The 27,864-nt window shown below is 49.8% G+C and overlaps 1 protein-coding gene across 2 annotated transcripts in view; it reads right to left on the reverse strand.

The window, feature by feature from the left end:
* VPS13D (vacuolar protein sorting 13 homolog D) overlaps positions 1-27,864 on the reverse strand; it is a 2,754,556-nt gene that overhangs the window by 1,651,355 nt on the left and 1,075,337 nt on the right. For both annotated transcript variants that reach the window (XM_086921894.1, XM_086921893.1), the window contains exons 34-35: positions 19,001-19,220; positions 13,538-13,612 (exon numbers count right to left, since the gene is read on the reverse strand). In XM_086921894.1, coding sequence (XP_086778020.1) covers positions 13,538-13,612; positions 19,001-19,220 — 295 coding nt within the window. The remainder of the gene's footprint in view (positions 1-13,537; positions 13,613-19,000; positions 19,221-27,864) is intronic.

Here is a 27,864-nt window from a genome sequence, read left to right on the forward strand (position 1 = left end):
AGAGCCCATCGGCATTGCCATGATCAGTACCAGGTCTATGTTCCACTGTAAAGTCCATCCCCTGTAGGGAAATGGACCACCTAAGCAGTTTGGGGTTTTCACCCTTCATCTGATTTAGCCACAAGAGGGGCTTATGGTCGGTCTGAATCTTGAAGTGAGTGCCAAACAAGTATGGCCTCAGCTTCTTCAGGGCCCAAACCACAGCAAAGGCCTCCCTCTCAATAGCTGACCAATTCTTCTCTCTGGGGGTCAGCCTTCTGCTTATAAAAGCAATGGGCTGATCCTGACCATCAAAATTCAGTTGAGAAAGAACAGCTCCCACACCCAACTCAGAAGCATCTGTTTGGACAATGAATGGTTTGGAGTAGTCTGGACTCTTAAGGATAGGTGCTGTGCACATGGCCTGCTTTAGGTCATCGAATGCTTTTTGACAGCCTGCTGTCCACTGAACCTTTTTTGGCATTTTTTTACTTGTCAGTTCATTTAATGGTGTCACAATGGAACCATAGTTCCTGACAAATTTTCTGTAGTATCCAGTCAGGCCCAAGAAAGCTCGAACCTGAGTCTGGGTGGTTGGAGGAGCCCAGTCCCTGATTGACTGTATTTTGCTCTCCAGTGGCTGAACCTGGCCTCCACCTACAAGGTGGCCCAGGTATACAACCTGTGTCTGCCCTATCTGGCACTTGGTGGCCTTGATAGTGAGGCCTGCTGCTTGCAGAGCCTCTAACACTTTCCTCAGGTGGACCAGGTGATCCTCCCAGGTGGAGCTAAAGACAGCAATATCATCTAGATATGCTGCAGAGAAGTCATCCAGCCCAGTAAGGACTTGATTCACCAACCTTTGGAAGGTGGCAGGTGCATTTTTCAGACCAAAGGGCATTACCACAAATTGATAATGCCCACCAGGGGTTGAAAATGCTGTTTTGGGCTTGGCATCCTCAGCTAACCTGATTTGCCAATACCCAGCTGTTAAGTCAAATGTACTTAAGTAGTTGGCAGAAGCCAATCTATCTATAAGTTCATCTGCCCTTGGTATTGGATGGGCATCAGTCTTAGTGACTGCATTGAGACCCCTGTAGTCTACGCAAAACCTCATCTCTCTCTTACCATCTTGGGTGTGAGGCTTTGGCACTAGAACTACTGGACTAGCCCAAGGGCTATCTGAGGGTTCAATGACTCCCAATTCCAACATTTTCTGCACTTCAGTTTTTATGCAGTCTCTAACATGATCAGGCTGCCTGTAGATTTTACTCTTGACTGGCAGGCTGTCACCAGTGTCAACCTCATGGGTGCACCAATTGGTCTGACTGGGTGTCAGAGAGAACATACGTCTGAAAGACTGAAGAACCTGTTTACAGTCTTTCTGCTGATGTTCAGAGAGGCTGCCACAAAAGACAACACCATCTACTGACCCATCATCAGGATTCTGAGTGAGCAGGTCTGGGAGAGGGTCACTCTCTTCCTCCTGTCCCTCATCTATGGCCATGAGCAAGCTCATGTCCTTCCTGTCGACATATGCTTTGAGCCTGTTGACATGGAGTACCCTATGGGGACTCCTGGGAGTTCCAAGGTCCACCAGGTAGGTGACCTCTCCCTTTTGCTCAAGGATTGTGTGGGGCCCAGACCATTTGTCTTTGAGTGCTGCTGGGGCCACTGGCTCCAGCACCCACACCTTCTGTCCAGGCTGATAAACAGTCAGGACAGCCTTTTGGTCATGCCAAGCTTTTTGAAGTTCTTGACTGGCCTTAAGGTTTTCTGATGCCTTCTCCATATACTCAGCCATCCTGGAGCGGAGACCAAGTACATAGTCCATTATGTTGGTTGCAGGCTTTTTGAGAGGTCTCTCCCATCCTTCCTTCACCAAACACAAGGGGCCTCTCACAGGATGCCCATACAAAAGTTCAAAAGGGCTGTAGCCAACCCCCTTTTGTGGGACCTCTCTGTAAGCAAACAGAAGGCAGGGCATCAGGACATCCCATCTACGCCTGAGTGTTTCAGGTAGTCCATGAATCATCCCTTTTAGGGTCCTGTTGAACCTTTCAACAAGCCCATTGCATTGTGGGTGATAGGGTGTAGTGAATTTGTAATTGACACCACACTCCTTCCACATAGCAGTTAAATAGCTTGACATGAAGTTTGCACCTCTGTCAGAGACAACCTCCTTAGGGAAGCCCACTCTGGAGAACACTCCAACTAGGGCCCTTGCCACCACAGGGGCTGTGGTGGTCCTAAGTGGAATAGCTTCAGGATACCTGGTGGCATGATCCACTACCACCAGTATAAACTTGTGCCCTGATGCTGTCTGGGGTTCCATTGGACCAACAATGTCAATCCCCACTCTTTCAAAGGGCACCCCCACCACAGGCATTGGTATAAGGGGGGCCTTTGTTGTGCCACCTGACTTACCACTGGCTTGGCAAGTGACACAGGAGCGACAAAACTCCTTGGTATCCTCATTCATGTGAGGCCAGTGAAAGTGTGAGACAAGCCTGTCCCAAGTCTTTGTCTGGCCTAAGTGTCCTGCTAAGGGAATCTCATGGGCCAAGGTAAGTAGGAAACCTCTCTGAGACAAGGGTACAACCAGCCTCCTGGTCATGCCAGGCTTGGGGTCTCTTGACTCAGTGTACAGGAGTCCATCTTCCCAGTATACCTTGTGGGTACCTGTGGCGTTCCCAGCAGCCTCAGCAGCAGCCTGCTGTCTGAGGGGTTCAAGAGAAGGGCAGCCTAACTGGTCCTTCCCCAGGTCTTCCCTTGAGGGTCCCCCTGAACCCAAGAATTCAACTTGATCAAGTTCAAACTCTCTAGGCTCAGTTTCCCTCAATTCCTGCAGGTCAGCCTCCTCTGAGACTTGATCCACAACCTGGGGCAAGGGGGAAGGCACAGCCTTAACCCTACTGCTCTTTTTCTTGGAAGGTGTCTGGTCCATTGTTCCAGGATCCAGCACCTGTTCAGTGGGGCATCTTCTGGCCTGTGACCTAGTCACAGCAAACACATGTGCTGGCAAACCTAACATTTCCAGATGAGTCCTCTGCTCCACTTCTGACCATTGTGATGACTCCAAATCATTGCCCAACAAACAATCCACTGGGAGGTCTGAACTAACTACAACCTTCTTTTGGCCAGTTACCCCTCCCCAGGAGAAAGCTACAATTGCCATACTATGATTGGTAGTGACATTGCTTGCATTGGTCACCAGGAATTCTGTACCTGGCATGATCTGTCCAGGGTCCACAAAGCTAGGTGTCACCATTGTGACACTGGCACAAGTGTCCCTATAGGCCTGAGCCATTTTTCCATTAATAAAAGGTGTCTGTCTGTATTTGCCCAAAGTATTGGGACTTATGTCAGGGGACATATCCATATCCCCTGTACTGACAAGGACAGCCTGAGTGAGGGTGCCAACTAAGTTGTCACTCCCCTCAGAACCCAGGGTTAACCCTACTAAACCCTTGGGAGGTGCACTACCACTGCTGGCTGTACTAGGGGGCACAGGTGCCTTAGGGGCTGCAGTGGCAGGAGTCTGCCCTCCTCCTTTCTTGGTGCACTCACTAAACCAGTGAGTTTTACTTTTGCAGTATTGGCACCACCTTTTAGATTGGCCTTCTTTCTTCTTTTGGGGAGCCTGACCCCCACCCTCTTTGGGTTGTTGGGGACCTGTCGAAGACTTCTGGTCATTTTGTTCCCCTTTCGAATCCTTACCCTTCTGGTCTGCTTTCTTCTGACCACCTTGATTCTGGCCCTGGTTCTGTTTAACTCTTGTTCTAACCCATCTGTCTGCCTTCTTTCCCAATTCTTGGGGAGAGGTCAGATCTGAGTCAACAAGATGCTGATGCAACAACTGGTTCTGACAATTGTTTAAAATTTGCTCTCTCATCATCAAATTGTACAATCCTTTATAATCAGTAACCTTACTGCCCAGCAACCAGCCCTCAAAAGCCTTAGTGGCACAATCTACAAAGTCAGCCCAATCTTGAGACTGAGTTTTCTGGGTATCCCTGAACAGCACCCTGTACTGCTCAGTGGTTAGGCCAAACCCATCAACCAGTGCATTTTTCAAGACTTGGTAATCATTAGCATCCTCCACCCTTGTGGTGAGGAGCTTGTCTCTTCCTTTACCCTCAAAGGAGAGCCACAAGATAGCTGCCCACTGACTTGGGGGAACACCTTGCACAGTGCAGGCCCTCTCCAAAGCAGTAATCCATTTGTGGATGTCATCCCCTTGTTTAAAGGGGGGCACTATCTTACCAAGGTGTTTTGTATCAAAACTCCTTTCCCTATTGCTAGGTACAATGCTGCCACCAGTGGGGACTGTCCCACTCAATTGTTGCTCTCTAGCAAAGGCAAGCCTCTCTTTGGCCAGGGCAAGTTCTTCCCTTTCAATCCTCAGATTGGCTGCCTTTTCCTTAGCTTCATACATTCTCCTCTGGGGAGATGTCATTCCCCTTTGAGAGGAACGTTGAGAGCCATTGGTATGAAGGGATCTGATAGAGCCTCTTGATAGAGATCTATCTCGTCCATTCCCAATGTTAAGCTGACCTGAGAGTGGCCCCAAGGGTCCCCTAGTGCCCATCTCATGTCTGCTTAAGTTGGACCTGGTTAGTCTGCTGACTTCTACCTGTTCCTTTTCTGCCTCATCCCCTGATACCAAATCATCATCCTCATCATCAGCATCATCTGCTTCCTGAAGAGGATGGTCCTGGGCATCAAAGGGACCCTGTAAGGAGGGCATGTTGCCATCTGAATTAGAAGGGTCTGGGTTACCAGCCCTCCTTGCATCATGAGTCTCTAAGAGACCAATCAGAAAGGCAGTTGTGGGGTTAGACCCCTGCTTAATCTTCCTAGAGGTACACACTTGTCGTAACTCATGGAAGCTAAGCGCAGTATATCTTGAAGGGATGACCTGTGGAGGGTCAACTGACACAAGGGGAACCTCAGTGTTTCCTCCTTTGTCCGACATACTGTTTCTAGTGTGGTGTAAGTGATGCACCTACCTACACTATGTGTTTACCTACTGATCCCTTGCTAAGAGTTGCAGCCAAGGTGTGCTAAGCCTTGAGGAGCTACAACAGCTGGTTCAGTAGAACTCAGAGTATTCTAAGCTTTAGTTATGTGTACCTAACAGTACTTATGTGATCTTTCAACAAGATATTCTTAGGATACGTGTGGTAAAACAACAGCAAGCTCAAATCCCAACCGCTGCTCACCAATGTGAGAAGGTGGCCTGATATGCAGTGGTCACTATTCTAGTGCCCACTATGTATCAGTCCAGCAACCCTTATTGATGATTGGTTGTAAGTCAACCTTATAGACCAGCTATCCTAGTAGCATGGATACGAGCAGTCTAAGGCTAAAGACTCGAGAGGGCGTGTTAAGCCAGCTGTTCACCACACATATACCCCTTGAATACCCAGTGAAAGGACACCACACAAGTGTTATGAAAATAAACAGTTATTTATTAAAGATCACAACAGCCCTGTACTCTTTATGAGGACAGGGTACTAAGCACAAACCAAAACTCTTACAAAAATACTTAAGTTAGCACAGTATATACAAATGCCCGAGGGGCACGGAAAACCATATACTCTGAAAGTGGAATGCGAAATTCCTAGCAGGTAAGTACAGTACTAATAGCTTTTGGAATCGCTAGGACTTGACTAGGGAATCGTTAGATTATGTCTAGGAGGCCTAGGGGACTCGGGTGCAGTGTGTGCACTCTCACGCGAGATGCGGGACCAAAGTCTATGGTAGCTAGGAATTAGAAAGTTAGTGTTCTCGGGCGAACTCGACCTGGTAGGGAGAAAACGAAAGTAGATTCTGACCCTTGGATAGTGAGGCTATGCTGGGGCACCGAAATGCCGAAGTTACCTAGCCCAGGGGCTGCAGCTGCATAGGTCTGAAAAGACGTCGGGAATCCTCGTAGACGGACCAGGAGCCGGAAGAAAAGATGCTGGCCGGTGACCAGTGAAGAAAGTTCAGTCGGATCCAAGCCTGGATCTTGAAGATAGATGACACCTGAAAGCAGAGGGGACCAAGTTCGAGACTACTAGCCAGTAGTCAGTGGGCACCAGGAGGGCACCGGATGGTAGCCACCTCGACTAGGTGAGTGGGTGACGCTTGACTCGAAGATCTCACGGACCAGGAGGCGTTGTCGGCGACCAGGATGGAGGATCGAGCTGTCCCACGAAGATAGAAGCTGTCGGCGTCGCTGGACCCAGGATTGGGCAACAAAGCCTTGGCAAATTCAAGCCCACGCGGTGGACCTAAAATGGCGTCTGGAGTGGACCAGGAGGGTCCGGGGTGCCTCTCTTGAAGAAGGAAGCAAAGGCCAGCCTGGAGCAACCAGACCAGCAGTCGTGAAGTCGTTGGGCGTCGTTCAGAGGGCCACAAGCCAGCCGGCTAGTAGCCAAACAACGCGGTGCACAGCAAACAGCAGAAGGGCCCCACGCAGATCGTGGAGATGCAGGGGGGCTGATCTTGGGGGCTGGAGCTGCGCAGGGTCGGGGCTTCTCGGACCCCAAAGCACTCACCAGTGGAGGACACGGTGGGCTTGCAGTAAAGATGTCGTGCAGTCTTGGCGATCGTCGGTCCCTTGAGGTCTCGTCGCACTCACGGTTCTCAGCTGGGCTGTAGAGGTGAGTAGAGGTCAGAGGGGCCAGGGAAGCCGGGTTTCGTCGAGCTGGGTCGTCGGATTCGTGATGAAGGACTTGCAGCAGACCGCAGTGTTCTTTAGGATGGTGCCTGCGGATGCAGGGTGACTACTCCTTAGCCACAAGGGAGAATCTTGAAGAAGAAATCGTGAAGTCCTTTCGAAGAAAGTGGTATCTTGATTCCAAAGATGATCTAATTTTAACAGGGGGCCCGCTCCCATCTTTATACTAAAAAAGGGGGCTGACCCGGTGACTAGGTCCTGCCTATGGGTGGGACTAGGTGGGGGGTGGTTACACCCCTCAGCCATGCCGGACTTCCCCAGGCCAGGGGCTGGTGTGCCCCTGGAACTGGTTCAGACCGGCCTATGCGTAGTGAGCACCGGGGTGCCACTCAGCAGTCACCTTCCTGTAAAGCCCTGCCTACCCAGGATACACAAAACCATGTCTGGGACGGTGCTAGCACCGCCCCTGACAGGAAACCCTTTGTCCAGGCTCCCCTCGCTGGAAGGACTCCCAGCTGTAGGGGGTCAGACTCGTGTCTGTGGTGGCAGCATCCATTTTGTGGAGCTGAGGCTTCAGTTAACTTTAACCGGGGTTCACAGTTACATACATGTCGTGTCCCTCTAGAAGGGTGGAATGCTAACCCCGTCGCCAGAATTGGCGAGGGGTTAGTATTCCAATTCGTATGACACCTTACTCGACATGTTTTGATAAAGCAATACCAAAGATAGCATTTAACCGCGAGGATTATAATGCACTTAAGAGTATATGGTATGCGATATCATGGAACAGCTATTAGGACTTGATTCCGCAAGCTGCAGACAGGCTCAGCTCATGCCAGAGCACCATCTCACACGATTCCAAGCACTCTGCCTTCAGGATTGTCAAGGCCTGCCATAGGAGTGACTGATAGGAATCTGTGTGTCCATTTTAGGGTTAGGTATAGGTATACTACACCTACAGCAAAGGGTGATTACACGACTTTGCCCCAGCTGTCATGCAGCCAGTTGTGTCAAATTTAGGAGGCCAGCCAGGGGTGGCACAATACGTGCTGCAGCCCCTGGCAGCCCTGGGTACACCTATGCCCTGAGTTACAGGGTCTGATAAGGTGGCCCAGTACCAATTGGTAGATGCACCTAGGGTACATGAGGTAATTTAGAAAGAGAACAGCCAGGCTGTGGGTCTGATTGGCAGGCCCACAGCCAGAGAAAGTCGTAAACCAGTGAAACAAAAGCAAAAAATCTGGGTGATCATAGGATTGCAGACCCTACTCTCCTACACAAAGCACCACTGTAAGGAACAACTTGTGCAAGCCAAGCATAAGCACTGGTGGCAGTAAGGCACCAGAAGGCCAGAGCAGCAAGGCCATAGCAAGAAAGCGCAAGGCACTACTCAGTGGAACCACCCTGCAAGCCAAGGCTAGAGCCAACCTGAAGACACAAGCATGTGAAAGCGCCTCGACAGAAGAGAAAGAAAAGAGGAAGAAAGTCCGCAACTACAACCCAAAGGGGAAAGGTCACACCCCCAGAACAGAGGAGCAAGGTAACCCAACCTCAGAGCACTCTGCCAAAGAAGGGCAGACCTCCTGAAAGGAGGAGGAGTCAAGGGCAGAAACCCATCCGCGGACCACAGTGCCATCTGAATAGAACAGGAGGCCAAGGACAGGTAAAAGAAACCCCACGACGAAGACCATGTGAGGATTAGAAACTCCAACAACAGAGGAAAAGAGCAAGGATAGACCCCCACGTTAAACAGAAACCAGCTGGAAAGAAGCCTGACCGGAAGGAAACGAAGAAGATACCCACAGAAGACAGGCACCGGCACAGGGAGACAACTGTAGAATCCCAAGCAGAGGGTCTTCGCAGAAACGGGGAGTAAGGTTGGGTCGTGAAGGAATCTGTGGCTAGAATCGTTTCTACAAGATACATCGTTACCGAAGGTAAGTAACTTGTACATCTGATAGACACTACTAGCAGCAGATTCCTTAACGTAGAATAGATACCCAAGCCATACCCAAAGGGAAGGTGGGTCTGCGAAAGGACCCACCAGCCTGGACTCAACACAGGGCCCCAAGGGGATGAGTCAACCAGACAGGGAACTGAGCCCTGACCCCTCGGCAAAAAAGAGCCCTCTCATCCAGAAGACCACCAGTCCCAGCGGGGATGCGGAAAGACGAGCAAAGAGGCGGCCCGCCCTCCTCAGCAGGAGGAAACAAGGACAAGGTGAAGGGAGGCCAGAGCACCCAGAGCCCAGTCAAAGTACCAAGGATCTCCACTAGAAGTCCCAGAGGCATAGACAACGCAGAGGAGCACCAAGAAAGAAGAGCTACCCAGAGACTCCAAGGAGAAGAGGTAGAACTAAGGCAAGATCAACACAGGCACCCTCCAGAGAAACGGCAGACAGAAGGGACTCAGCCGAATCGCACAAGCAAGAAGTGGCCCTAGCCAAGATACACAGAGTGTTAAGGGCCTGCAAAGCCGCGCTGGTGGAGGCAAAGATATTGCGCCCCCAGGAGTCTAACCAGAGGGCCTCCCATGACGGAGGAGCCAACACTGGCAAAGAGGGAAAGGCAGTCTTTAAAAGAGGGGCCCCTGGTAGAGGGGTGGAGGGAAACACAGGAGGGATCATACGGCACAGGATGGTGGCGGTGCAGAAGTTGTTGGGGCACCGGGTCCCCCGTGGCGGGCTGCCCCCAAAAGGGAAGTGTGGAGCGACGCCTCGAAGGGGAGAAGCAGCTCCCAACCACCAGAATCCTGATGGAGGACCTCCAGAAGATGATCCGTGGGGAAATGGACAGCTGGAGCCCCCATGGGAAAGTTCCCGCGCTGCCGTGGAAACAGCTCGAGCGAAGGCAGCGCCTGCCTCCGTAGGTACCCGCGGTGGGGAGAGCAACTTCACTGTGGGTGACTGCTGCAAGCTAAGGCGGCCGTCCCCCAGTCCAACAGGGGAAGGAAAGGCCAAGTCCGGAAGGGGGTAAGGGGACCGAGGAATGGGAAACCTGAGGCGCCTCCGGCGAAGACTGTGGTCGCGGCGACGGCGAGGAGCTGTTCTTAGACGACGCCGGGGAAAAAGCAATGATGCGGCGACCTGTCTCCGGAGAAGATGATACCATCAAGCGCCAAACCTCTGGAGAGGAGGGGGAGTCCGAAGACGAATCAACAACCCAACGCCGGCCTGGCTCCGTAGAGTCCGAGACCGGGGGCAGGTCGACGTCGACCGGCACCGAAGGGGACGCCCGAACGACCTCCAGCAAAACGCCCGGCGCAGGGGACCGCGGCTGGGCCTGAGCCGGAGCGGCTAATGAACAGCGCCGAAAAGGCATCAACCCGACCCCCACCGAGGGGAGTGACAAGGGGGTCTCAAGGACACGCCCTGACCCTAGCCGGCCCCAGCGGCGCCGCCAGGGCCAGCAACCGCCGGCGCCTGAGCGGCGTCACCTCGACCGCAGACAAGGCCGCCACCTGCCTCTAGGGCCGAGGGGGGCTTGGGGACATGCCCCGAACCCCGGCAACCTCCAGCATCATGACAGGGACCCCTGCTGGGGTGTGCGGCGAGAGAGAGGCGCCGTGGTCCAAAGCTTGGGAACCCCGAAGGGTCGCACCCCGACGGTACCACATCCTCTAAACCTGGAGCCGAACCTGTAGGCGCCGGGGCAGGAGCCGCCGCAGAGGGCCCAGCACGTGGCAAGGGATCTGCAGACATCCCAGGAGGAGACAGAGGAGAAGGAGGAGTCAACGAGGCCTGCAAGGCTGCCGCAAAGGCCTCCATCTGGGCTCTAGTCGCCCCCGTGCCGAGAAACGGCAAATAGGATGGTGACGTGCGGGCCGCACCACCCGCGAAGAGCCCACGCCCCCAACAGGCCGGGGACCAGGCCACGGGGACAAACTGCGACACTTACCAACAGGTGAGCGACGCTCTTTCGGTCTGGGAGAAGTACGAAGTCAGAGACGCAGGCGGTGGTTCTTGAAGCCGTCCGCGGGGGCCGGACGCGGTGTCGAGGCCGACCTGGACATGTGTGCCGAAAGGAGTTTCATCCGGCGCTCCAGCCAGGACTTCGGTTTCATTCGCTGACACACCTCACAGTCTGTGGAGTCGTGGTGCTCCCCCAAACACCACATGCAGACAGAGTGAGGATCCGTCGCCGACATCTGGCGTGCACAAGATGAGCACGTTTTGAAGCCCGAAGGCATTCGCATACTGTCCTCAAGAAAAAAGCTCAAGGCGAAAATGGGAGACCGGAAACAGGCCAGGAGACAAGATTCGGGTCTGCGTTGCACTCAGAAATGAAGAAAACTAACGTCAGCGCGCCGGGTGGGGCTTATGTGACCTCGCTGACGTGACGTTGGGCGGGGTCGTGTGGCAGGGCCCCCGGCGCGCAGGAATGCTGGGCAAGAAAGTTTTCCGGGTCCAGTCTCACGCATGGGGGATATTCTACGTTAAGGAATCTGCGGATAGTAGTCTCTATCAGATAGGAAAGATCAGCAGCCTAGCCCCTAATATCAGTATCACCTGTCCTGTAGCACTGTAATAAGGCATCATGAAAAGAGGTTATTCCTAAATAGTGACAAATCTAATTCCCCCCAGGGCATAGGTACAACGGAGGTCTCCGCCTTGGATTAGATGTTTTTGTGCAAATAATGTATATTGTGTCCTTGCCCCCTAAAGTGCACGTGCAATCATGAGACAAGTGTGTGACCCATTTAGATTGATAAACTCTGGTTGGGAAATGTCCTAATCTATACTCTATGTAGAAACTGCATTTAATTTCTGGTTGTAGCTAGTCTCAAATTGGGGATTGGCTACAGATATAATGCTGAAAATAGTTGACAGTTAAATGATTTATATTGCTGCTAACAGTGAATTGCAGATGCCCGAAAGCCTCCATAACAGCTGCAGTGCTTTGAGAATGCCAGAGATGGTCCAGGCCTATATCGTTAATACTTTGCTTGTATGCTCCCCCGAAATGTAGCCTTCTTTGCGTTCTATAACTAATGTTTCCATGGCAGACTGGACGTACACTGTTGCAAGGTGGTTTCTAGTTAGAATGGATCCAATATATGGCAGATATTTAGACAGCTATGTATAATACAGGTTGTATACCCAGCTCTGCATACAGGGGGGAGTATTGGAGTCCCAGGGCCCAGTCGTAATAAACTATACAGGAAATAATTTGCAGTTCACTAACTTAATGGCAGTCCTCGTTCTCAGCACCATAGACAGCTGCTGCAACTGCTTTCTGTCTGTGAACCTTAAAAACGGCAGTTAGGTGCTGGCTGCATACTGTTTTAGATAGTCTAAGGACTACATTGTAGCATGCTCTACACATAACAGCAGATTTCTTTAAGTGGAGTTGCCAACTAAGTGAGCAATGGAAGCGCAGACCAAGATAATCGAACTGTACAACCTTTTATAACAATTCCCCATCTACATAAACGGTCTCTTTACCTGTAAGCCTGCTTTCATCACTATGACACCTTGGTTTTCTTCTCGTCGATGTATAGGCATTTTGTTTTACAGAAACAGAGACATTTTTCAATCATTACATGCATGGAATTTTCCATCAACAATAAAAACCACACACACAGATAACAAAATAGGGACCTTCACGCCTATCCTCCAGGCAGGCAGTGACATAATTAATAAATAAGTTAATGGGGGGGGGCGCATAACACAGCCCTGTCGGACCCCAGAGGAGATAGAGAAGGGGATGCTGCATTCCCTAACGTGTGCTCTGTTTCAGGAAGAGACCTTTGATTGCTACTATAAAGGTGAGTCGACACCCAGAAGCTGGAGAGTACTCGAGAGCCTTAGTCTACATACCAAATCAAAGGCGGATCATAGATCAATGAATGTGAGGTAGAGTGGGCAATTTTTAATCGTCACATATTTAGTACATATCAAGTGTAGGCACAATATCTGCTCTATGGTGCTGATCGCCTTTCTAAGACCTGCCTGGCTCTGCTGATGGTAGAAATGACACAGTAAATTAGTAGTTCAGCTCACTACAGATTTGGTGGCTTTATAAGCTCAACTTTGTGACAAACATCTTGGCAAACTAGCTTCTGAGACTTTGTTTTCAAGCAGAAAACTGTTTTTTTAAATATATTTTACTTCTTCCTTTATGATCTTCTGGGATATGCACCTTTCTTATTTTTTTAATTGAATAAGGGTCTGAAAGGGCTCCAGCTCGGAACATCCTCTTTCTAAATCAAGAGTTAAACATGCCATTAATTTAATTGTATTTAAATTTGTATTAAATGTTAGCTGAATAAAGTTAAGTACTGTCAGAGATTTTATTGTTGTTAGGGTTACCTCTGTACAAAAATACGAAATATTTTGTGTATCTTCCTCTCATTATTTAATTGTAGTGATCTTATCTCACCATCTTTTTAACTTTGTCATGTTAAGTAAAGGACCTAGCTTTTGCCACCTCCTATGTTTTCACCACAAATAAATTTGCTAAAAAAAAATCTCCTGCATTCTTTTTACAAGGAGCCCCAGCTAATGCTTTTGTTCAAAGGGGAGTAGGAAGGAGTATGTTGTCTGCCTCAAAGTTTAAGACATTGGATGATTCTTGGTTTGGATGCAGAGTACTTGTCTGTCTATTGCATGCTTTGTAGAAAACAGCTAGCTGAAGCACACTGGCAGACTCAACGTAAGTGGTGATTATCGACACGCTAAAAGAGTTCAAATGTGTGATGTTCAGTCTCATGGTAGAGATCTTGAATATGTGGAATCACAGTCAATCAACGAACAACCTGTGGAAACACTATAAATGTAGATTATTAGAATGTTACAGCAATTAATGTTGATCTGAATTATTATGGCCCTAGAGTTGCTCACAAGCAGAGTGCAGGGAGATACAGTCATGAATACAGAAGAAAAAATACCTTTACACGCCAGCAGAGCCTTACGACAGTCTTCCAAAGTGAATCCTAGTTCTTGTAACTTGGCTAGCTGGACTTCTGTTGAAAGAAGTTATTTACATATTAGTTATCCTTCCACAAAACACCATAAAACTCATAAACTATGCAATCCTGAATGCAGAAGCCTTTCTAAACTGCAGTCATTGTTGAACACTTATACTGATATTTCAATCTGCAATATGCTTGGTTAAATGTTATCGCCGGTTAGGCAACGAATGTGATAGTACTGAAGTCAAGTGCTAGAAAAAATTGGTTTATATTCGGACATGGACGCCACGACAATTATTGCCTTCAAAATTCCTTTACTGATTTCCATGAGGATTACCTCATTAAAAATGCATTACCACACCTTAAAGAGGTCAAATGGACTATGTACATTTCATATTTACCATCAATAATGTGAGAAGTTGGCCTGGTATATGATGTTCACTATTCTAGTGAGCACCTTGCACCAGTCCAAACAACCCTTATGGTGATGGTTGTAAAGTCAACCTTATAGACCAGCTATCCTAGAGGTAGCGTGGACAGAACAGTCTTAGGCTAAAAGACTCTTGAGGGCGTGTAAAGCCAGCTGTTTTACCATATGTAACCCCTTGAATACCAAATGAAAGGACACCACACAGGATATATATAAAATATATATGTATTGATTCACTAACACACTCCTCTGAACTCTTTATGAGGTCAGAGGCAAAAGCACATAACAAGTTACACTTAGAAATACTTAAAAAAGCACAATTTACAGTTAGGCCCTGAGGGCGCGTAAAACCATATACTAAGTAAGTGATATAAGAACCACGACTTGGGAAAGGAAGAGACCTTGGGCCTAGGGAATCGCTGGGGCTACACTATCTGAACCTTAGGTTAGGAGTGGGAGGCAAACAGGCGGCGCGTGCAGTGTCAGTACACTCACGCGAGAGTCAATAGAAAGTCAATAGGAACTTAAAAGGTAAGTAAATGGAGATTTAGGAAACTTCCGGTCTAACTAGGAAGATACAACTAACAAAACTGGACCCTAGGATAGTCAATCCCTACAGGAGCACCGAATTACTCCTGTTACCTCACCCACGGGCTGCGGGTGCATAGGTTCTAAAGTGTGTCTGGTTTTCTCGTTGTTTCCTATGGAGCCTTGGAAGAAGATGCGGCAGGCGACCAGGAGGAAGATGTCCGGGTGGATCCAAGGGTGGATGAGTTGAAGAAGACCTGAAAGCAGAGGGGACAGTGTCTAGGTCACTAGCCAGTGACCGGGTGGAACTAGGAAGGAACCAGACGTCGTCGAGGAGCAATCAGGTGCTGTCGTGAAGCTTGTTGTTGCAGCCACGCGGACCAGGAGGCGTCGAGTACGACCAGGTGCTGGAGAGGAGCTGTCCCACGAAGGATCTCGCAGATGGAGGGGTCGGCTTCAAGATCGAAGCCAACAAGCCTAAGCAAAGGCAACCCACGCAGGATACACAAAGAGCTTCTGGTGCAGACCAGGAGGATCTGAGGTACTTCACCTTTACAGGGAAGCAAGGGCCAGTCTGGAGCAACCAGACCAGCGTGTGTTGCATGTCCACACTGAGATTGGTGCTGCGCAGGCGCTTGGGGATGCAGAGCCTTGAACAACCAAGCTCTCAGGGGTGGGGTGGGGTGGGGTGGGGTGGGGTGGGGTGGGGTGGGGTGTTGGGAAAGGAAAATGGGGTCTCCCGGAGCCGGGCGATGGCGTCGGGCTACGTTCCTATCCACAGGATTCCCTGTGTTGGGCCTGGACCTGGAGTCCAAGGCTCTGCATCCCCAAGCGCCTACGCAGCACCAATCTCAGCGCGGACGTGGAACCCACCGAGGCAGGTCAGGGAGCCTGCGGGTGGGTCAGTCCACCTCCACCCCGGCCACCACTGCCTCCAAACCTTCCTAGTCTGGTCTTTCAGGCCCATCAAACGCCAGTGGGCGGCAGGATTCGTCATCACCTCTTCCACTGGCACACCATTACTTCGGACAGGTGGGTTTTGCAAATAGTCTGAAGGGGCTACTTCCTCCCCTTTGAGACGACCCCTCCAGCCATGCCACCCCAGTACCACCAAATGTCAGGGGATCACTTGGCACTTCTTCAACACGAAGTCGCTGCCCTCTTGGCCAAGGGGGCCATTGAGCGCGTTCCTGCGCCAGAAGTAGGACGTGGTTGTTCATTAAAAAGCAGCAGTGGCTCCACTGAGGTAGCTGCCGGCTGAAGCACTTCTGTCAGGAGGTTAGTCCTGACGCCCACTGTAGGGAGTTGGAGGTGGAGAGCCTCAGCCGCCCTACGCAACACCACAGCATAACTTGCACCCTCCTCCGTAGCCACAGTAGGAGGACATAGCATGCCAAGGTCAGGAGAAGTGTCAAGACCGCTTGCATCCCACAATTCCTTGGCATAGTCCGGGTCAAACTCACACTGTGCTGCGAGAGCTTCATCGGACTTCTCCCAGTTCTCCCCTTCCTCCAAAGGCTGATGAACAGGCCGAAAATAAGGAGGCTGGACATAGGGGTAGAAAGGCCCCATCGGCGTCGGAATCGGCGTTGAGCGACGCTGTTCCGGCACAATGTCCACATCATAGCTGAAACCAGGGACAACGTCGTCCGGGTGCACGGGCGACGTCGGAGGTGGTGCCGGTGGGGTCGACGTCAGTGGAGGTGTCACAAGGTCAACCGGCGTTGACCAGGATCCGGGTCTGGATCCTTGGGAGCCCTGTGAATCCGAGGCCGGAGCCGACAGTGATGCAGGTGCCAGAGCCCAGTCGGGCCCGTGGGGCCAAAGGCGTGCTGGTGAGCCTGACGACCCAAAGAGGCGGGCCATGGCTGACAGAAATTTCTGCAGCTGGGCCGGAGTTGGCGACAGACCCGGTAAGGGCAGGTAGGCCGACGGCGACTGTGTAGGCTCCGCCAGGACAATGGGGACAATGGAGGTGGCACGACCAACACCCTCAGCCGCGTCTCGCAACCTACGAGGGGAAGTCGGAGAGCGATGGTGCTTCTTCGACTTCTTGTGATGCTTCACCTTACCTGACCCCGAATTCGAAGACTTCAATCCCGACGAACGATGGTGATGGCTCCGCGACTGATCCCACGATCTTCCACGGGACCGGGGCCTTGAACGGTTCGGAGCCGACTGACGGACTTCCAGCAACTTTCGGGACCGCTCCCGCTAAGTCTTCGGCGCCATGGCCTGGCAGTCGGGGCATGACTTGGGGTTGTGGTCGCGTCCCAGGCCATAGAGACACAAACGATGTGGGTCTATCACTGACATCATGCGATGACAGTCCCCACAGGACTTGAAACCTGGCATCCCTTTGGCACAAGGAGTAGATCAACTCGTAGAAAAAAGACAAAAAGGCCAGAAAAAATCAGTCAAAAAGTGACTGTGAGTACTGCTTCTTCTGGATCTGAGCTTGCTGGCACAGAAAAAGAAAGAACTGACGTCAGCATGCGAGGGCAGCGTCTAACAAGTTGCCGCAACGTCATCTCGGCAACCATGACGCCAACAACGGAAGCGGAGCCGCACGACGCCACCCTCCGACGCGCAGGGGTACTGCTGACGAAAACTTTCCGAATCCAGTCTGATGCCTGGGGGTAATTCTAAGGTAAGGAATCTATCACTACATGTTTCTTTCAGATAAGAGCAAGTAAGTTTGTTTCCATTGTTTAATAGCGCAGAAAGAAAGGAACTGTTGTCAGTGCGCATTGGTGGTGCTTATATGTGGCTTTACTCGTCAATTACGGAGTGGAATTATGTAGGTCTGGAGCTAAACTATACCACCTAGCGACACAAAGAAGTTCGGCTTAAAGTTTCTGGATACAGTCTGACGTCTCAGGAATATTCATAAGGTGAGGTATCTGAGGATTGAATTAGTCGTCAGAAAGAATATTCCATATTGAGGATCGCTGCAGGTAAATAAGTTACACAAGAAGCTGAAATATTTAAAATATTTCTCCATGTCCCTGCACCACAAAAACTTTAAGTCACAGAAGGATTTTGCTATGCTCCAGAAATTCAAGTTTATTTAAATCAGTTGATTTACTTGTTAATCTTTTTTTTAATTTAATCAGTTGTTCAAAACAATGAAATCAAATAAAACATAGTAGACTGCAACAATAAACGTGAATACTGAACATGAGATTGCCAGTCTGTGTTTACTAGGTTTCATGAATAACAATGAATTAAGTATTTCTGTTGATACTAATAATAATACTCTCAATAATAATTACAGCTATATGAGCTAAAGTATCCCCTATCGTCCATCAAGAGGATATCCCAAGACACTGAGGAGATCCTTGAGCAAATAGAGGAACAAGGCTGATTTCAGAGTTTCTTTATGCAGTCATGGATCTTTGAGGTGACTTACAATAGCCTTATGGTATGGTGTGGGCAATTCCTTATCATACATAGTCACACAGCCCCCCAACCCTTGCTTAAAACCTTCTTTTCAGGATCCTTCTAATGAAAGAATGACTATGGCTTCAGTCATATGTAGTAACATACAATATGCACTGTGAGAATAAACATGCAAAAATATAGCCTGCAACAGGTTGCAGAGTACATTTCAAGCAGTTTAACATAGGTTATATCCAAATTTACAGCACTAAAAAAACATTAACAACCTTTACTACTTTTTTTGCTGACTGGGCTTCCATCTAGGCAAAAGCAAAAGGAGCCCAGGACAGCTGTCTGTAATCCAGTAACTGGTTGAGAAGAGGCTGAGTTAGTGCCACAGGAGAATGAAGCCCTTTTTTTCACCCAATCATTCAGGTGAAAGGTTGCTCGCTGCTCTTGCTTCCGCAGCACTCCCCTAGCACAACAGAGGGAAGTTGTTCCCACAGCGCTCCCCATTTTGGGTGGTGGTAGGTGGATGGTTGCTAAATACTAAAAGCTTCATTGTCTTTACCTACAGATGTTAATGGCTGATCATTCCCTCCCATTGTATAACTGTGGGGTGGGTAATTAACAGCCATTATAGACTCCAAAGAGGAGGCAATTAAGCTTAATTGTGCATTTCACTGCTTAAGCAAGAGGTGAAATTCTGCTCAGTGATCTGCATTTCACACTGAGTACCCACTGAGACAACACAACTCAGTTGTAATAACTTACTATCAATAAGTTGTTATGCACATGCTGCAGCTGATTAGTAATGTTATGACCAGACTCCAATATGCAATTTAGTAACAGGGCAACACAGTTATTAAAGGTGTGCAGTATAACAACAATGGTGGTTATGATAACGATGCTTATAACAACGATAATAATAATACAGAAAGTATTTATGCAACAGAATAGACTATATATTAAAAATGGAAAGAATTGAAAAAAAGCATATCAAATCATGTACTGTGAATGACAAAGGGAGTCAGTTTTGCTGAACCACTGATTCCAGTATTAGAAAGCTAAAGCTTTGAAAAACAGTGTTTGCTCATTACCTAAGACAGGATCCATATGTCTAGAAACGTCTTTATTGTCAGCTGTTGATTGTAGACCCTCATTACTCCGAAATGAGTGCGAAAGACTATCGGTGACAGAATCTGTACCCGAGGATGTCGTTGCATTTGCGCAAGTCTGCTCAGGGATTGACTTGGCAATGGCCAAAAACAACTGTATATCATTGTAGGATAATCTGATGTCCAGAGCCTGTAATTGGATCTAACAAACAAAAGTAATTGTCATTTAAAAACCAATTTATAGAAATATTCTGAAGAAAACCAAATCTTCATGTTATTTCAGAACAATTTTAAGTGTCAGATACATGCAGGAGATATTCATAATTTGGAATAGAAAATATCTGATCAGATATCATAGGCATGGATATTCAGCACTGAACACCATTTTAAGACCATTTCACACCTCCTCCACCAAGCCCAGCAAGGCTGTGTGAAGTGCTTGCAGTTTTTCTTAAAGTGAACCCGGCCATCAACCTGCACCTCTCTGTGTCACGCTGCTCTCAACGAATTTCTGGTTGCATTGCTTCACTGGCCATTTCATATTCTGTGTGCAGGAAGCTGGACTGTGGTGGGTTCAGTGTTGCTGCTACCTTCATGAGGTTCTTCAGTAATGTTTCCTGTCTGCATCTGATCCTGCTGCAGGAGTACCCATAGTGCAACAGAGTCAGGAATTGTGTGCCTAATATGTAATTCACAGCTTACCATGAGGATCTCCCTAACTAGGTATTTTGTCATGATTCTTTCCCATGCAGAATTATCTTCTGTTAGCAAGTACTGCAAAACACAACATTTCTTAAAACTGGGCTCTTGGAAGAATGGCAATTGTACTTTGATTTACAGGAAGAACACAATGCAATTGCCATGCCTTCTTTAGGATGCTTAACACAAAGTGATTTTGTGCAATCACTAAAGTGTCAGTATCCCAACTGTAGAAAATGGGTTCAACCCAAATAATCATCTTCTGGTTTTTACATATGACAACCCAATCACCAACTGCGTCTTACTTAAGGTAAATTGATGGTAAATGTACCAATCCGGAGCCACCAGAATGACTTGGGCCTGGTTGCGCTTGATCTTCTTCAGTACTGTGAGCAGAAGTGGTATAGGCGGAAAGGCATATAGAAGACCGCAATTCTACTTGTGACGAAAAGCGTAGCCAAGCGAATGCCGCCTTGGAAATTCCAACGCGTAGAACTACTGACAGTGCGTGTTCTTTTCAGAGGCGAACAGATCTAACCAAGGCTCTCCCCACTGCTGAAGAGTCATTGCACCACCTCCGAGTGAAGACGCAATTCGTGATCCATCATGCACCGACGGCTGAGTTAGTCCGCCCTTACGTTCAGGTAACCTGCCAGGTGTTGAACAAACAGGGACATGCCCTCATGTTCCAGCCACGTGCAGAGGCGGAGAGCCTCTTAACATAGGGTCCACGACCCCACCCGGCCCTGTGTGTTGCAGTACCACATGCGGTGGTGTTGTCCATAAACACCTGCACTACTCTTCCCTTACCAGAAGGAAGAAATGCTTTCAGTGCAAGATGGATCGCCCGGAGCTCCAGGAGGTTGATGTGAAGCCCAGACTCCGCCGGAGACCAGAGGCCTCTGATCTCTGCCTCCCCCATGTGGCCACCCCATACCAGAAGTGACGCATCTGTCACCACAGTGAAGTCTGGTTGGGGAAGGGAGAGGGATCTGCCACTGACCCAATCCCCACCCCCGCCCATTAGCCACCACTTCAATTAGTGTGCAGTGCTCTCCGGGTTCTGGACGACATCGGAAAGATTCCCCTGATGTTGCGCCCACTGGAACTTCAGGTCCCACTGCAGAGCCCATGTATGCCACCTGGCATGATCCACCAGAAGGATGCAGGAGGCCATGAGGCCCAGCAGCCTCAGTATCATTCTGACCGAAATCCGGGATAGAGGCTGAAATATCTGTATCATAGCCCGAATATCCCAGACTCGCTGCTCGGGAGGATAAGCCCGAAACTGAGCTGGGTTCCTGAACCGCTCTGGTGAAAAGGAGCTTCTGAGAGAGAGTCAGGTGTGACTTCGGCACGTTAAACTAGCGGATGCAGGAGGTCCGCCATAGTCTGGAGGTGGGAGACGACAGGCTGGGCGAGCTCGCCTTCAACAGCCAGTCGTTGAGATAGGGGAAGACTGGAAGCCCTGATCTGCGCAGATGAGCTGCGAACACCGCCATCACCAACGTGAACACCCGAGGGGCGCTGGTAAAACAGAAGGGGAGCACGGTAAACTGAAAATGCTCGTGGCCTACTGTAAACCGTAGGTAATGCCTGTGGGCCGGCAGGACGGGGATGTGGAAATAAGCACCCTGCAAGTCCAACGCTACCATCCAGCCTCCAGGGTCGAGGGCAGACAGAACCTGAGCTAATGTAAACATTTAACTTCTCCTTTGGGAGGAAGTGGTTGACGTCCCTGAGATCCAAGATAGGACGCAACCCTTTGTCCTTCTTGGGCACCAGGAAGTCGTGGGAGTAACAATCACAACCTACCTCTGGGACAGGGACTCGCTCAATAGCTCCCTTGGCCAAGAGAGCCGCAACTTCATGACGGAGAAGGGCCAAGTGATCCTCCGACATGCGATGGAGTGTTGGTGAAATGGAGGAAGGAAAAGTCTTGAAGGGGAGGGAGTAGCCCCTTCGGACTATCTGCAAAACCCACCTGGCTGACGTGATGTTGTGCCATTGGGGGAGTTGATGGCCGATCCTGCTGCTCACTGGCATCTAGTGGTCCTGAAATCCTGGACTAGGAAGGCTTAGAGCTGCTGCAGAGGGGGCACTGGTGGACTGGCCCGCCTGCCGGCCACGAAACCCACAGCGTTGGGTCCCACATCCTCGCCGCACAGAGGCTGGGTGGCTTGCGCAGGCCTGTGGCTCTGGGCGGAATGTGGGGCACCCCTTCCATAGCCACGAAACGGGCGAAAGGCAGACTGCACAGGACAAGAGGTGGCAGTGAGGCTAAAGGATCTGGCCGTAGCTCTAAAATGCTTGAAGCGCTCAAGAGCACGGTCCGCCTTGTCGCCAAACAGACGACGGCCATCAAAGGGAATGTTCAAAAGAGTTGATTAGACAACCCCAGAAAAGCCAGTGGATCTCAGCCAGGTGTAGTGTCTTAGTGCTACTGTTGTAGAAATCGTTCTACGCAGCGAGTCGGCGGTGTCCAGCCCACATCGGATGGCGAGCATTGCTGCATCTCTCCCTTTTGCAACTGCACAGGAGAGTGTGACCCAGGCCTCCTATGGGCATTGTGGCAACACCTACGCAACCGTATCTCACACGGAGTGGGTGTAATCGCCAAAGAGACATGCAGTGTTCTCCGACCGCAGTCCTAAACTGGCAGCAGAAACCATCTTCTTCCCAAGATGTTCCAGCTTCTTGGATTCCCTGTCTGAGGAGCAGAAAGGAACGAGCCTTTTGATGTTGAGGCTTGGAACACCAAGCTCTCAGGTGTAGGGTGTTGAGAGAGGAAAAGGGGGTCGCACGGGGCCGGGCGGTGGCGTCAGGCAATCATCCTATTCACAGAATCCCCTGTGCTGTGCTGCGCTTGGACAAAGTTCCCAGAAGGATATCTATGAAGGCCTCATTGGACAGCAGCAGGGGCTCCGAAAAGGCAGCTGCCGGGTGAAGCCCCTCAGTCAGGATGTTAGTCCTGACTGCCACCGTGGGAAGCTCAAGGCCCAAGGCCTTAGCCGCCCTAAGCAACACCACAGCATAGGAGGCTCCCTCCTCCGTAGCCCCGGTAGGGGGAGAAAGCATGTCATGGTCTGGGGAGCTATCCAGACCACTGGCTTCCCCCAACTCCTCTCTCCAATCCAGCTCCTCCAGTTGGTCTGCCCAACGGTCAACAGACTGCTCCTAGTCCTCCTCACTTTCCTCTGGCTGCCACCCAGGGCAATAGGGAACATCAGGGGAGAACAGTGGCACAAAAGTATAGGTCGACACCGGTCCGGCTCTGTGTCCAAGACGAAGGGGAGGCCGGGATCGTCATGACCAGAGTCGGGAGGTGGCGGAGGCATCGTCAATGGAATCAGTGCCGGAGAAGGTGTCGTGAGGTCGACCAGCACCCTTCTGGGTCCAGGCCTGGATCCCTGAGGGCCCTGCGGCGTTGAGGCCAAAGCCACCAGCATTGAAGGTCTAGAGCCCCCAGCCGAGTCTGCGTGTCTCGAAGGAAGCCGGAGGTGTCAGGCTGCCCAAAGATGGAGTGGAAGGCTTTGTAAAAGGCACAAAGCTGGGCAGGAGACGCTCCGGCTTCCGGGAAGGGAGGGAAGCTAGGAGCTGTCCCAGTAGGCTCCGCAGGTGGAGCTGAAGAGCGACGACCTTCTGCGTCCCGCGTTGCGTCAGTCGACAGATGCGGAGATCAGGCAGTCGGAGCACAACATCAGGACGTGGTCGTGCTCCAGCCCCAAAGGCACACGGGGTGCGCATCCGTCACAGACAAGAGTCACAAGGCTTGAAGCAGGTCAGGCGATGTGACATCCCTGCATGCACCAGGAGTCGAAAGACTCAAAAAAGATGTAGACAAAAAGTAAAAAAACAGTAGTCAAAAAATGACTACGGATACCGCTCTCTTCGGAACTGCGCTGGCTGGTGCAGAAAAAGCAAGAACTGCCGTCAGTGCGCAGGGGCGGTGTCTAAGTAGATACAGCGACATCAATCTGGCGATCACGATGCCAACGATGAACACGGAGTCGACCGACGCCACCTACTCCCCTGAGAGGGGAACTGCTGAAGAAAAATTCTCAGGATCCAGTCTGACGCCTGGGTTAATTCTAAGGTAAGGGATCTATAACTAATAGTCTCTTTCAGATCTATATTACACATTATAGGTGTAGTCTGCATACAGACTGTAAAGAGTGAAGATTCTCAAAGAACAAGTTACTTACCTCAGGTAACGCTGTTTCTGGTAGAGAATATCTAGCCACAGATTCCTCACCTTTTGAATATCTCCCAGGCATCAGACTTCATTCAATACTTTTCAGCAGTACCTCTGGATGCCAGTAGGTGGTCCTGTGCAATTCCACAATGATGCCATTCTACTCCTAAAAGGACATGCAGGGCCTAAATAGGCACCACTCCTGTGCATTGACTTCCGTTGCCTACAAGCCTGTCCGTGCCCCCAGACGCAGAGCCCCAAAAGAAAACTGGTGAGACCAATGTGCAAATTCTTAGACTTGGGATCTTATTAATGAGTAGAGGCCAACCACAGAATAGGGAGGACCGGTGAGGAATCTGCGGCTAGATCGAATCTCTACCAGAAAGAGCGCTACCAAAGGTAAGAAAATTGTTCTTTTGATAGAGACTTCTAGCTGCAGATTCCTCACATCCAGAATATATATATATAAAAGAAGTATCTATTGGAAGGTGGGTACGTGGTTGAACTCAAACCAAAAAGTCCTGCAGGACCAAGCAGGTAAAATAGCCCTCTCGGGGAACCGGACTATCCAGACAACAGTGCTTTATGAACATATGGAGATACGACAGTGTAGTTGCCTTGCAAATGTCTACGACAGAGACTCCGAGTGCTAACGCAGTGGTAGGAGCTTTTGTCCTGTTAGAATGAGTATGAAGTGCTACTGGAGGCTGCTTTTTAGCCAATGTGTAGTAGATCTAAATGCAGTATACAATCCAGCAGGAGATGGTTCTCTTTTGCACAGTCTTGCCTTTTTTCGCTCCACAAAGAGCTGATCATCCACGCAGTGTTCTTTGGTACAAACTATGTAAAAGCTCAATGCTCTTTTGGGGACCAAGCAATAGAGTCTCTTCTCTCTAGAGCACAGAATGCCGGCCAGGTGATCTTTTTACCGATGTGTAACGGCGTCACAACTTTAGGTAAGAAAGATGCTAGTGTCCGCAAAACCAGTTTGTTTAGGAAGAAGGAAGTGTACGGCTGATTGACAAAAAGAGCTGGAAGCTCACTCACACAAGGCCCCGATGTTATAGGAATGAGGAACACTGCCTTGAAGGTGGTATGGGTCTCAAAGAGATGAGAAGTGGCATTGGATATGTGGTCAGATGCACAGAAAGACAGGAAATGACGTCTGCAAGCTGGCCTGACATCTATATAAGCTCAGCACTTCGTCACCTACTGGCGTGCAGGGGTAATGATCAAACGTTTGCAGATCCAGTCTGGCACCTAGGGATTTTTCAAAAGGGGAGGACTCTGCTGTGAGAAGTCTCTAACAGAAACTGCAGCAGCAAATGCAATTAAGCCAAGGTTCCCCACATTCACAGAAGGCAACCTGAGTCACCTCCGTGTGTAGCTGCCATTTGTGATACCCTTTCCATCGGTGGTTGAGTTTGTCCGCCCTGGCGTTCAAAGATCCTGCCAGATGGTGTGCCACCAGGAAAACCCCTGGTGATCCAGCCACTTCCAGAGACAAGGTCCTCCACCCCACCCTGCCCAATTTGTTGTAGTATCTGTGAGCACCTGCACCAGCTTCCTTTTCATGGATGGCAGGAAGGCTTTTAAGTCTAAGTAACAGGCTCCCAACTCCAGTAGACTGATGTGGAGCAAAGCCTCAGCCAAAGACCAGATTCCTCTGATCTCTACCTTTCTCAGATGGCCTTCAATGCCCAGAAGCGATTAGTCTGTCAGTATTGTTAGATCTTAAAGGGACAAGGCAAGAGTCTCCCACTGCCCAATCGCGGTTCAGCATCCATCACTGCAGGTCTTTTGCAGTCACCTCTGAATTCTGGACAAAATCAGACAGATACCCCTCATGCTGTGCCCACAGTGTTTTCATATCACAGAGCAGAACGTGCATAAGCCTGCTGGTGTGCTTCACCAGCAGGCTGCAGAGGCCAGGAGCTCAGCAACCTCAGAGTCATCTTCACTGAGACACAGGACAGAGGCTAATATATCAGGATCACAGCTCGAATGTTCTGGACTTGCTGCTCCAGGGGGAAGGCAGGCAATTACACCAAGTCCAGAATAGCTTAAATGAGGGGGAGTGTCTGCAAAAGAGTTAAGTCTGATTTTGGCAAGCTGATAATGAACCCCAATGATGTTAGATTTGCCATAGTCTGGAGGTGGGTGACAACTGCCTGGAGCAAGACTGCAGTCAGTCATCAAGGTAGGGGAAGCCTGGAACCCGTGACTTTCAAAGATGCTCTGCAACCACCACAATCACTTTCGTGAACACCCAAGGAGCACTGGTGAGGCCCAAGTGGCACATTGCAAACTGAACATTTCAAACTCTTGCCCCACTGTGGACCACAGGTAGCGGCTGCGGGCTTGCAGGATAGGGATGTCAAATGTTTCCTGCAGGTACGAAGCTAAAATCTAGTCTCCAGGGTACAGAGCAGACAAGCCCTGGGCCATGGTGAGCATCCAGAATTTGTCCTTCCATGGAAAGGCATTGAGAAGGTGAAGGTCTAGAATGTGATAAAGATCTCGGTTCTTCTCAGGCACCATAAAGTAACAGGAGTCATACCCACTTCCCATTTCTGATGCTGGTACCCTTTTTTTAGCTCTTTTAGCCAGAAAAGCCTGCACTTGCTGCTGTAGGATGAGCAGACGGTCCTCCATTAGCCAATTAAGCCCACATACCTTATCCAGGCATGTTTGTAGAGTGCCGCCCTGGCAACAGTATTGTCCAGTCCACATCGTATTGTGAATCTGGTTGCATCACAGCTGTCCTGAATATACTGTTTAAGGGAAGGTCTGATGTCTTCAAGGACAGCAGGTAGGACCTGGCCCACAGATTCCCAAAGAGCATGGGAATGGTGGCCCAGTAGGGCTAGCAGAAGAGAACATTCACTTGCCAAAGCCCTCAATGCACTTAGATTCATAAATCAGCGAAGTAGTGTGGAATTCTTTTGGGTTGATCCTAATGGTGAATGCCTGCAACACTAAGGGTTCTGGGATTAGATGCAGAGTTAGAAAAGCTGGATCCCTAGGAGCATGACAATGGCCCTGGGCAATTTCATGACTGACAGGGGGTCCGGAGCAACGCTTCACCCATGCCCCAAGTAGGGTAACCGTTAGGGCCTCATTAAAAGGAGCAGAGGCTCAGTGTGAGTCTGGCCCAACTGAAGAACCTCAGTCATGACATTAGTTTTTATTTCCATGGTTGGTAACTGGAGGTTCACCACCTCTGCTACCCTTCGCATTACCACAATGAAGTGGCAAGCCCACTAGCATAACCCAAATCCTCATACCAACTGTCATCAGTGTGCAGGGGCTCCAAATCAACCCGTCAGCATATTGGTCATTATCAATATCTGTGCGAAAGAGGTTATGAAGAACCTGTGCTAAGCCACGAGTGAGAGGAAATGAGTCAGAATCCGATGAATTGCCATAAAGCTGGTGCTTGGAGGGATTGGGGTCTGGCCTTGGCCGAGACGACTTCAGCCCCGAATCAGAAAAAACATAGGCAGTGCATATTTTTAAGGCATTAATGGTGTTGGCATCACCATCGATGGTCGAGGGTCAAGCGTGGATTTTGGCATCGGGACCAACGTCAGCACCGGAGCGCCTGGTACCAGAGGAGCGCCCGGTCACTGTCTGGTCCCTGTTGGATATCCTTTGCATTTCTTGGGGCCCGAAGGCACACCAGAGGAAGCTGGAAGAGTGCAAAATATATGCAGTATGGTGTCATTTAACAGTTTTATTTGCTGCATTTGCTTAATAACAATAGCCTACCATCCAGCGGTAGGGGTGGCAATACCAGGGGAAGAGGAACAAACAGGCAATAGTTCTCCTCAAATTGCGGTCGCTGGGACGACTACACAAAAGAAAATGGTTTTGGCAACACCCAGGACAGACAATATTACAATGATGATTTTGATCTTGATGCTGCGACAGGGTTATCCTTTAACTAGGA

The sequence above is a fragment of the Lissotriton vulgaris genome, chromosome 5 (assembly GCF_964263255.1).
Source record: "Lissotriton vulgaris chromosome 5, aLisVul1.2, whole genome shotgun sequence".
In the NCBI taxonomy this organism is placed as follows: Eukaryota; Metazoa; Chordata; class Amphibia; order Caudata; family Salamandridae; genus Lissotriton; species Lissotriton vulgaris.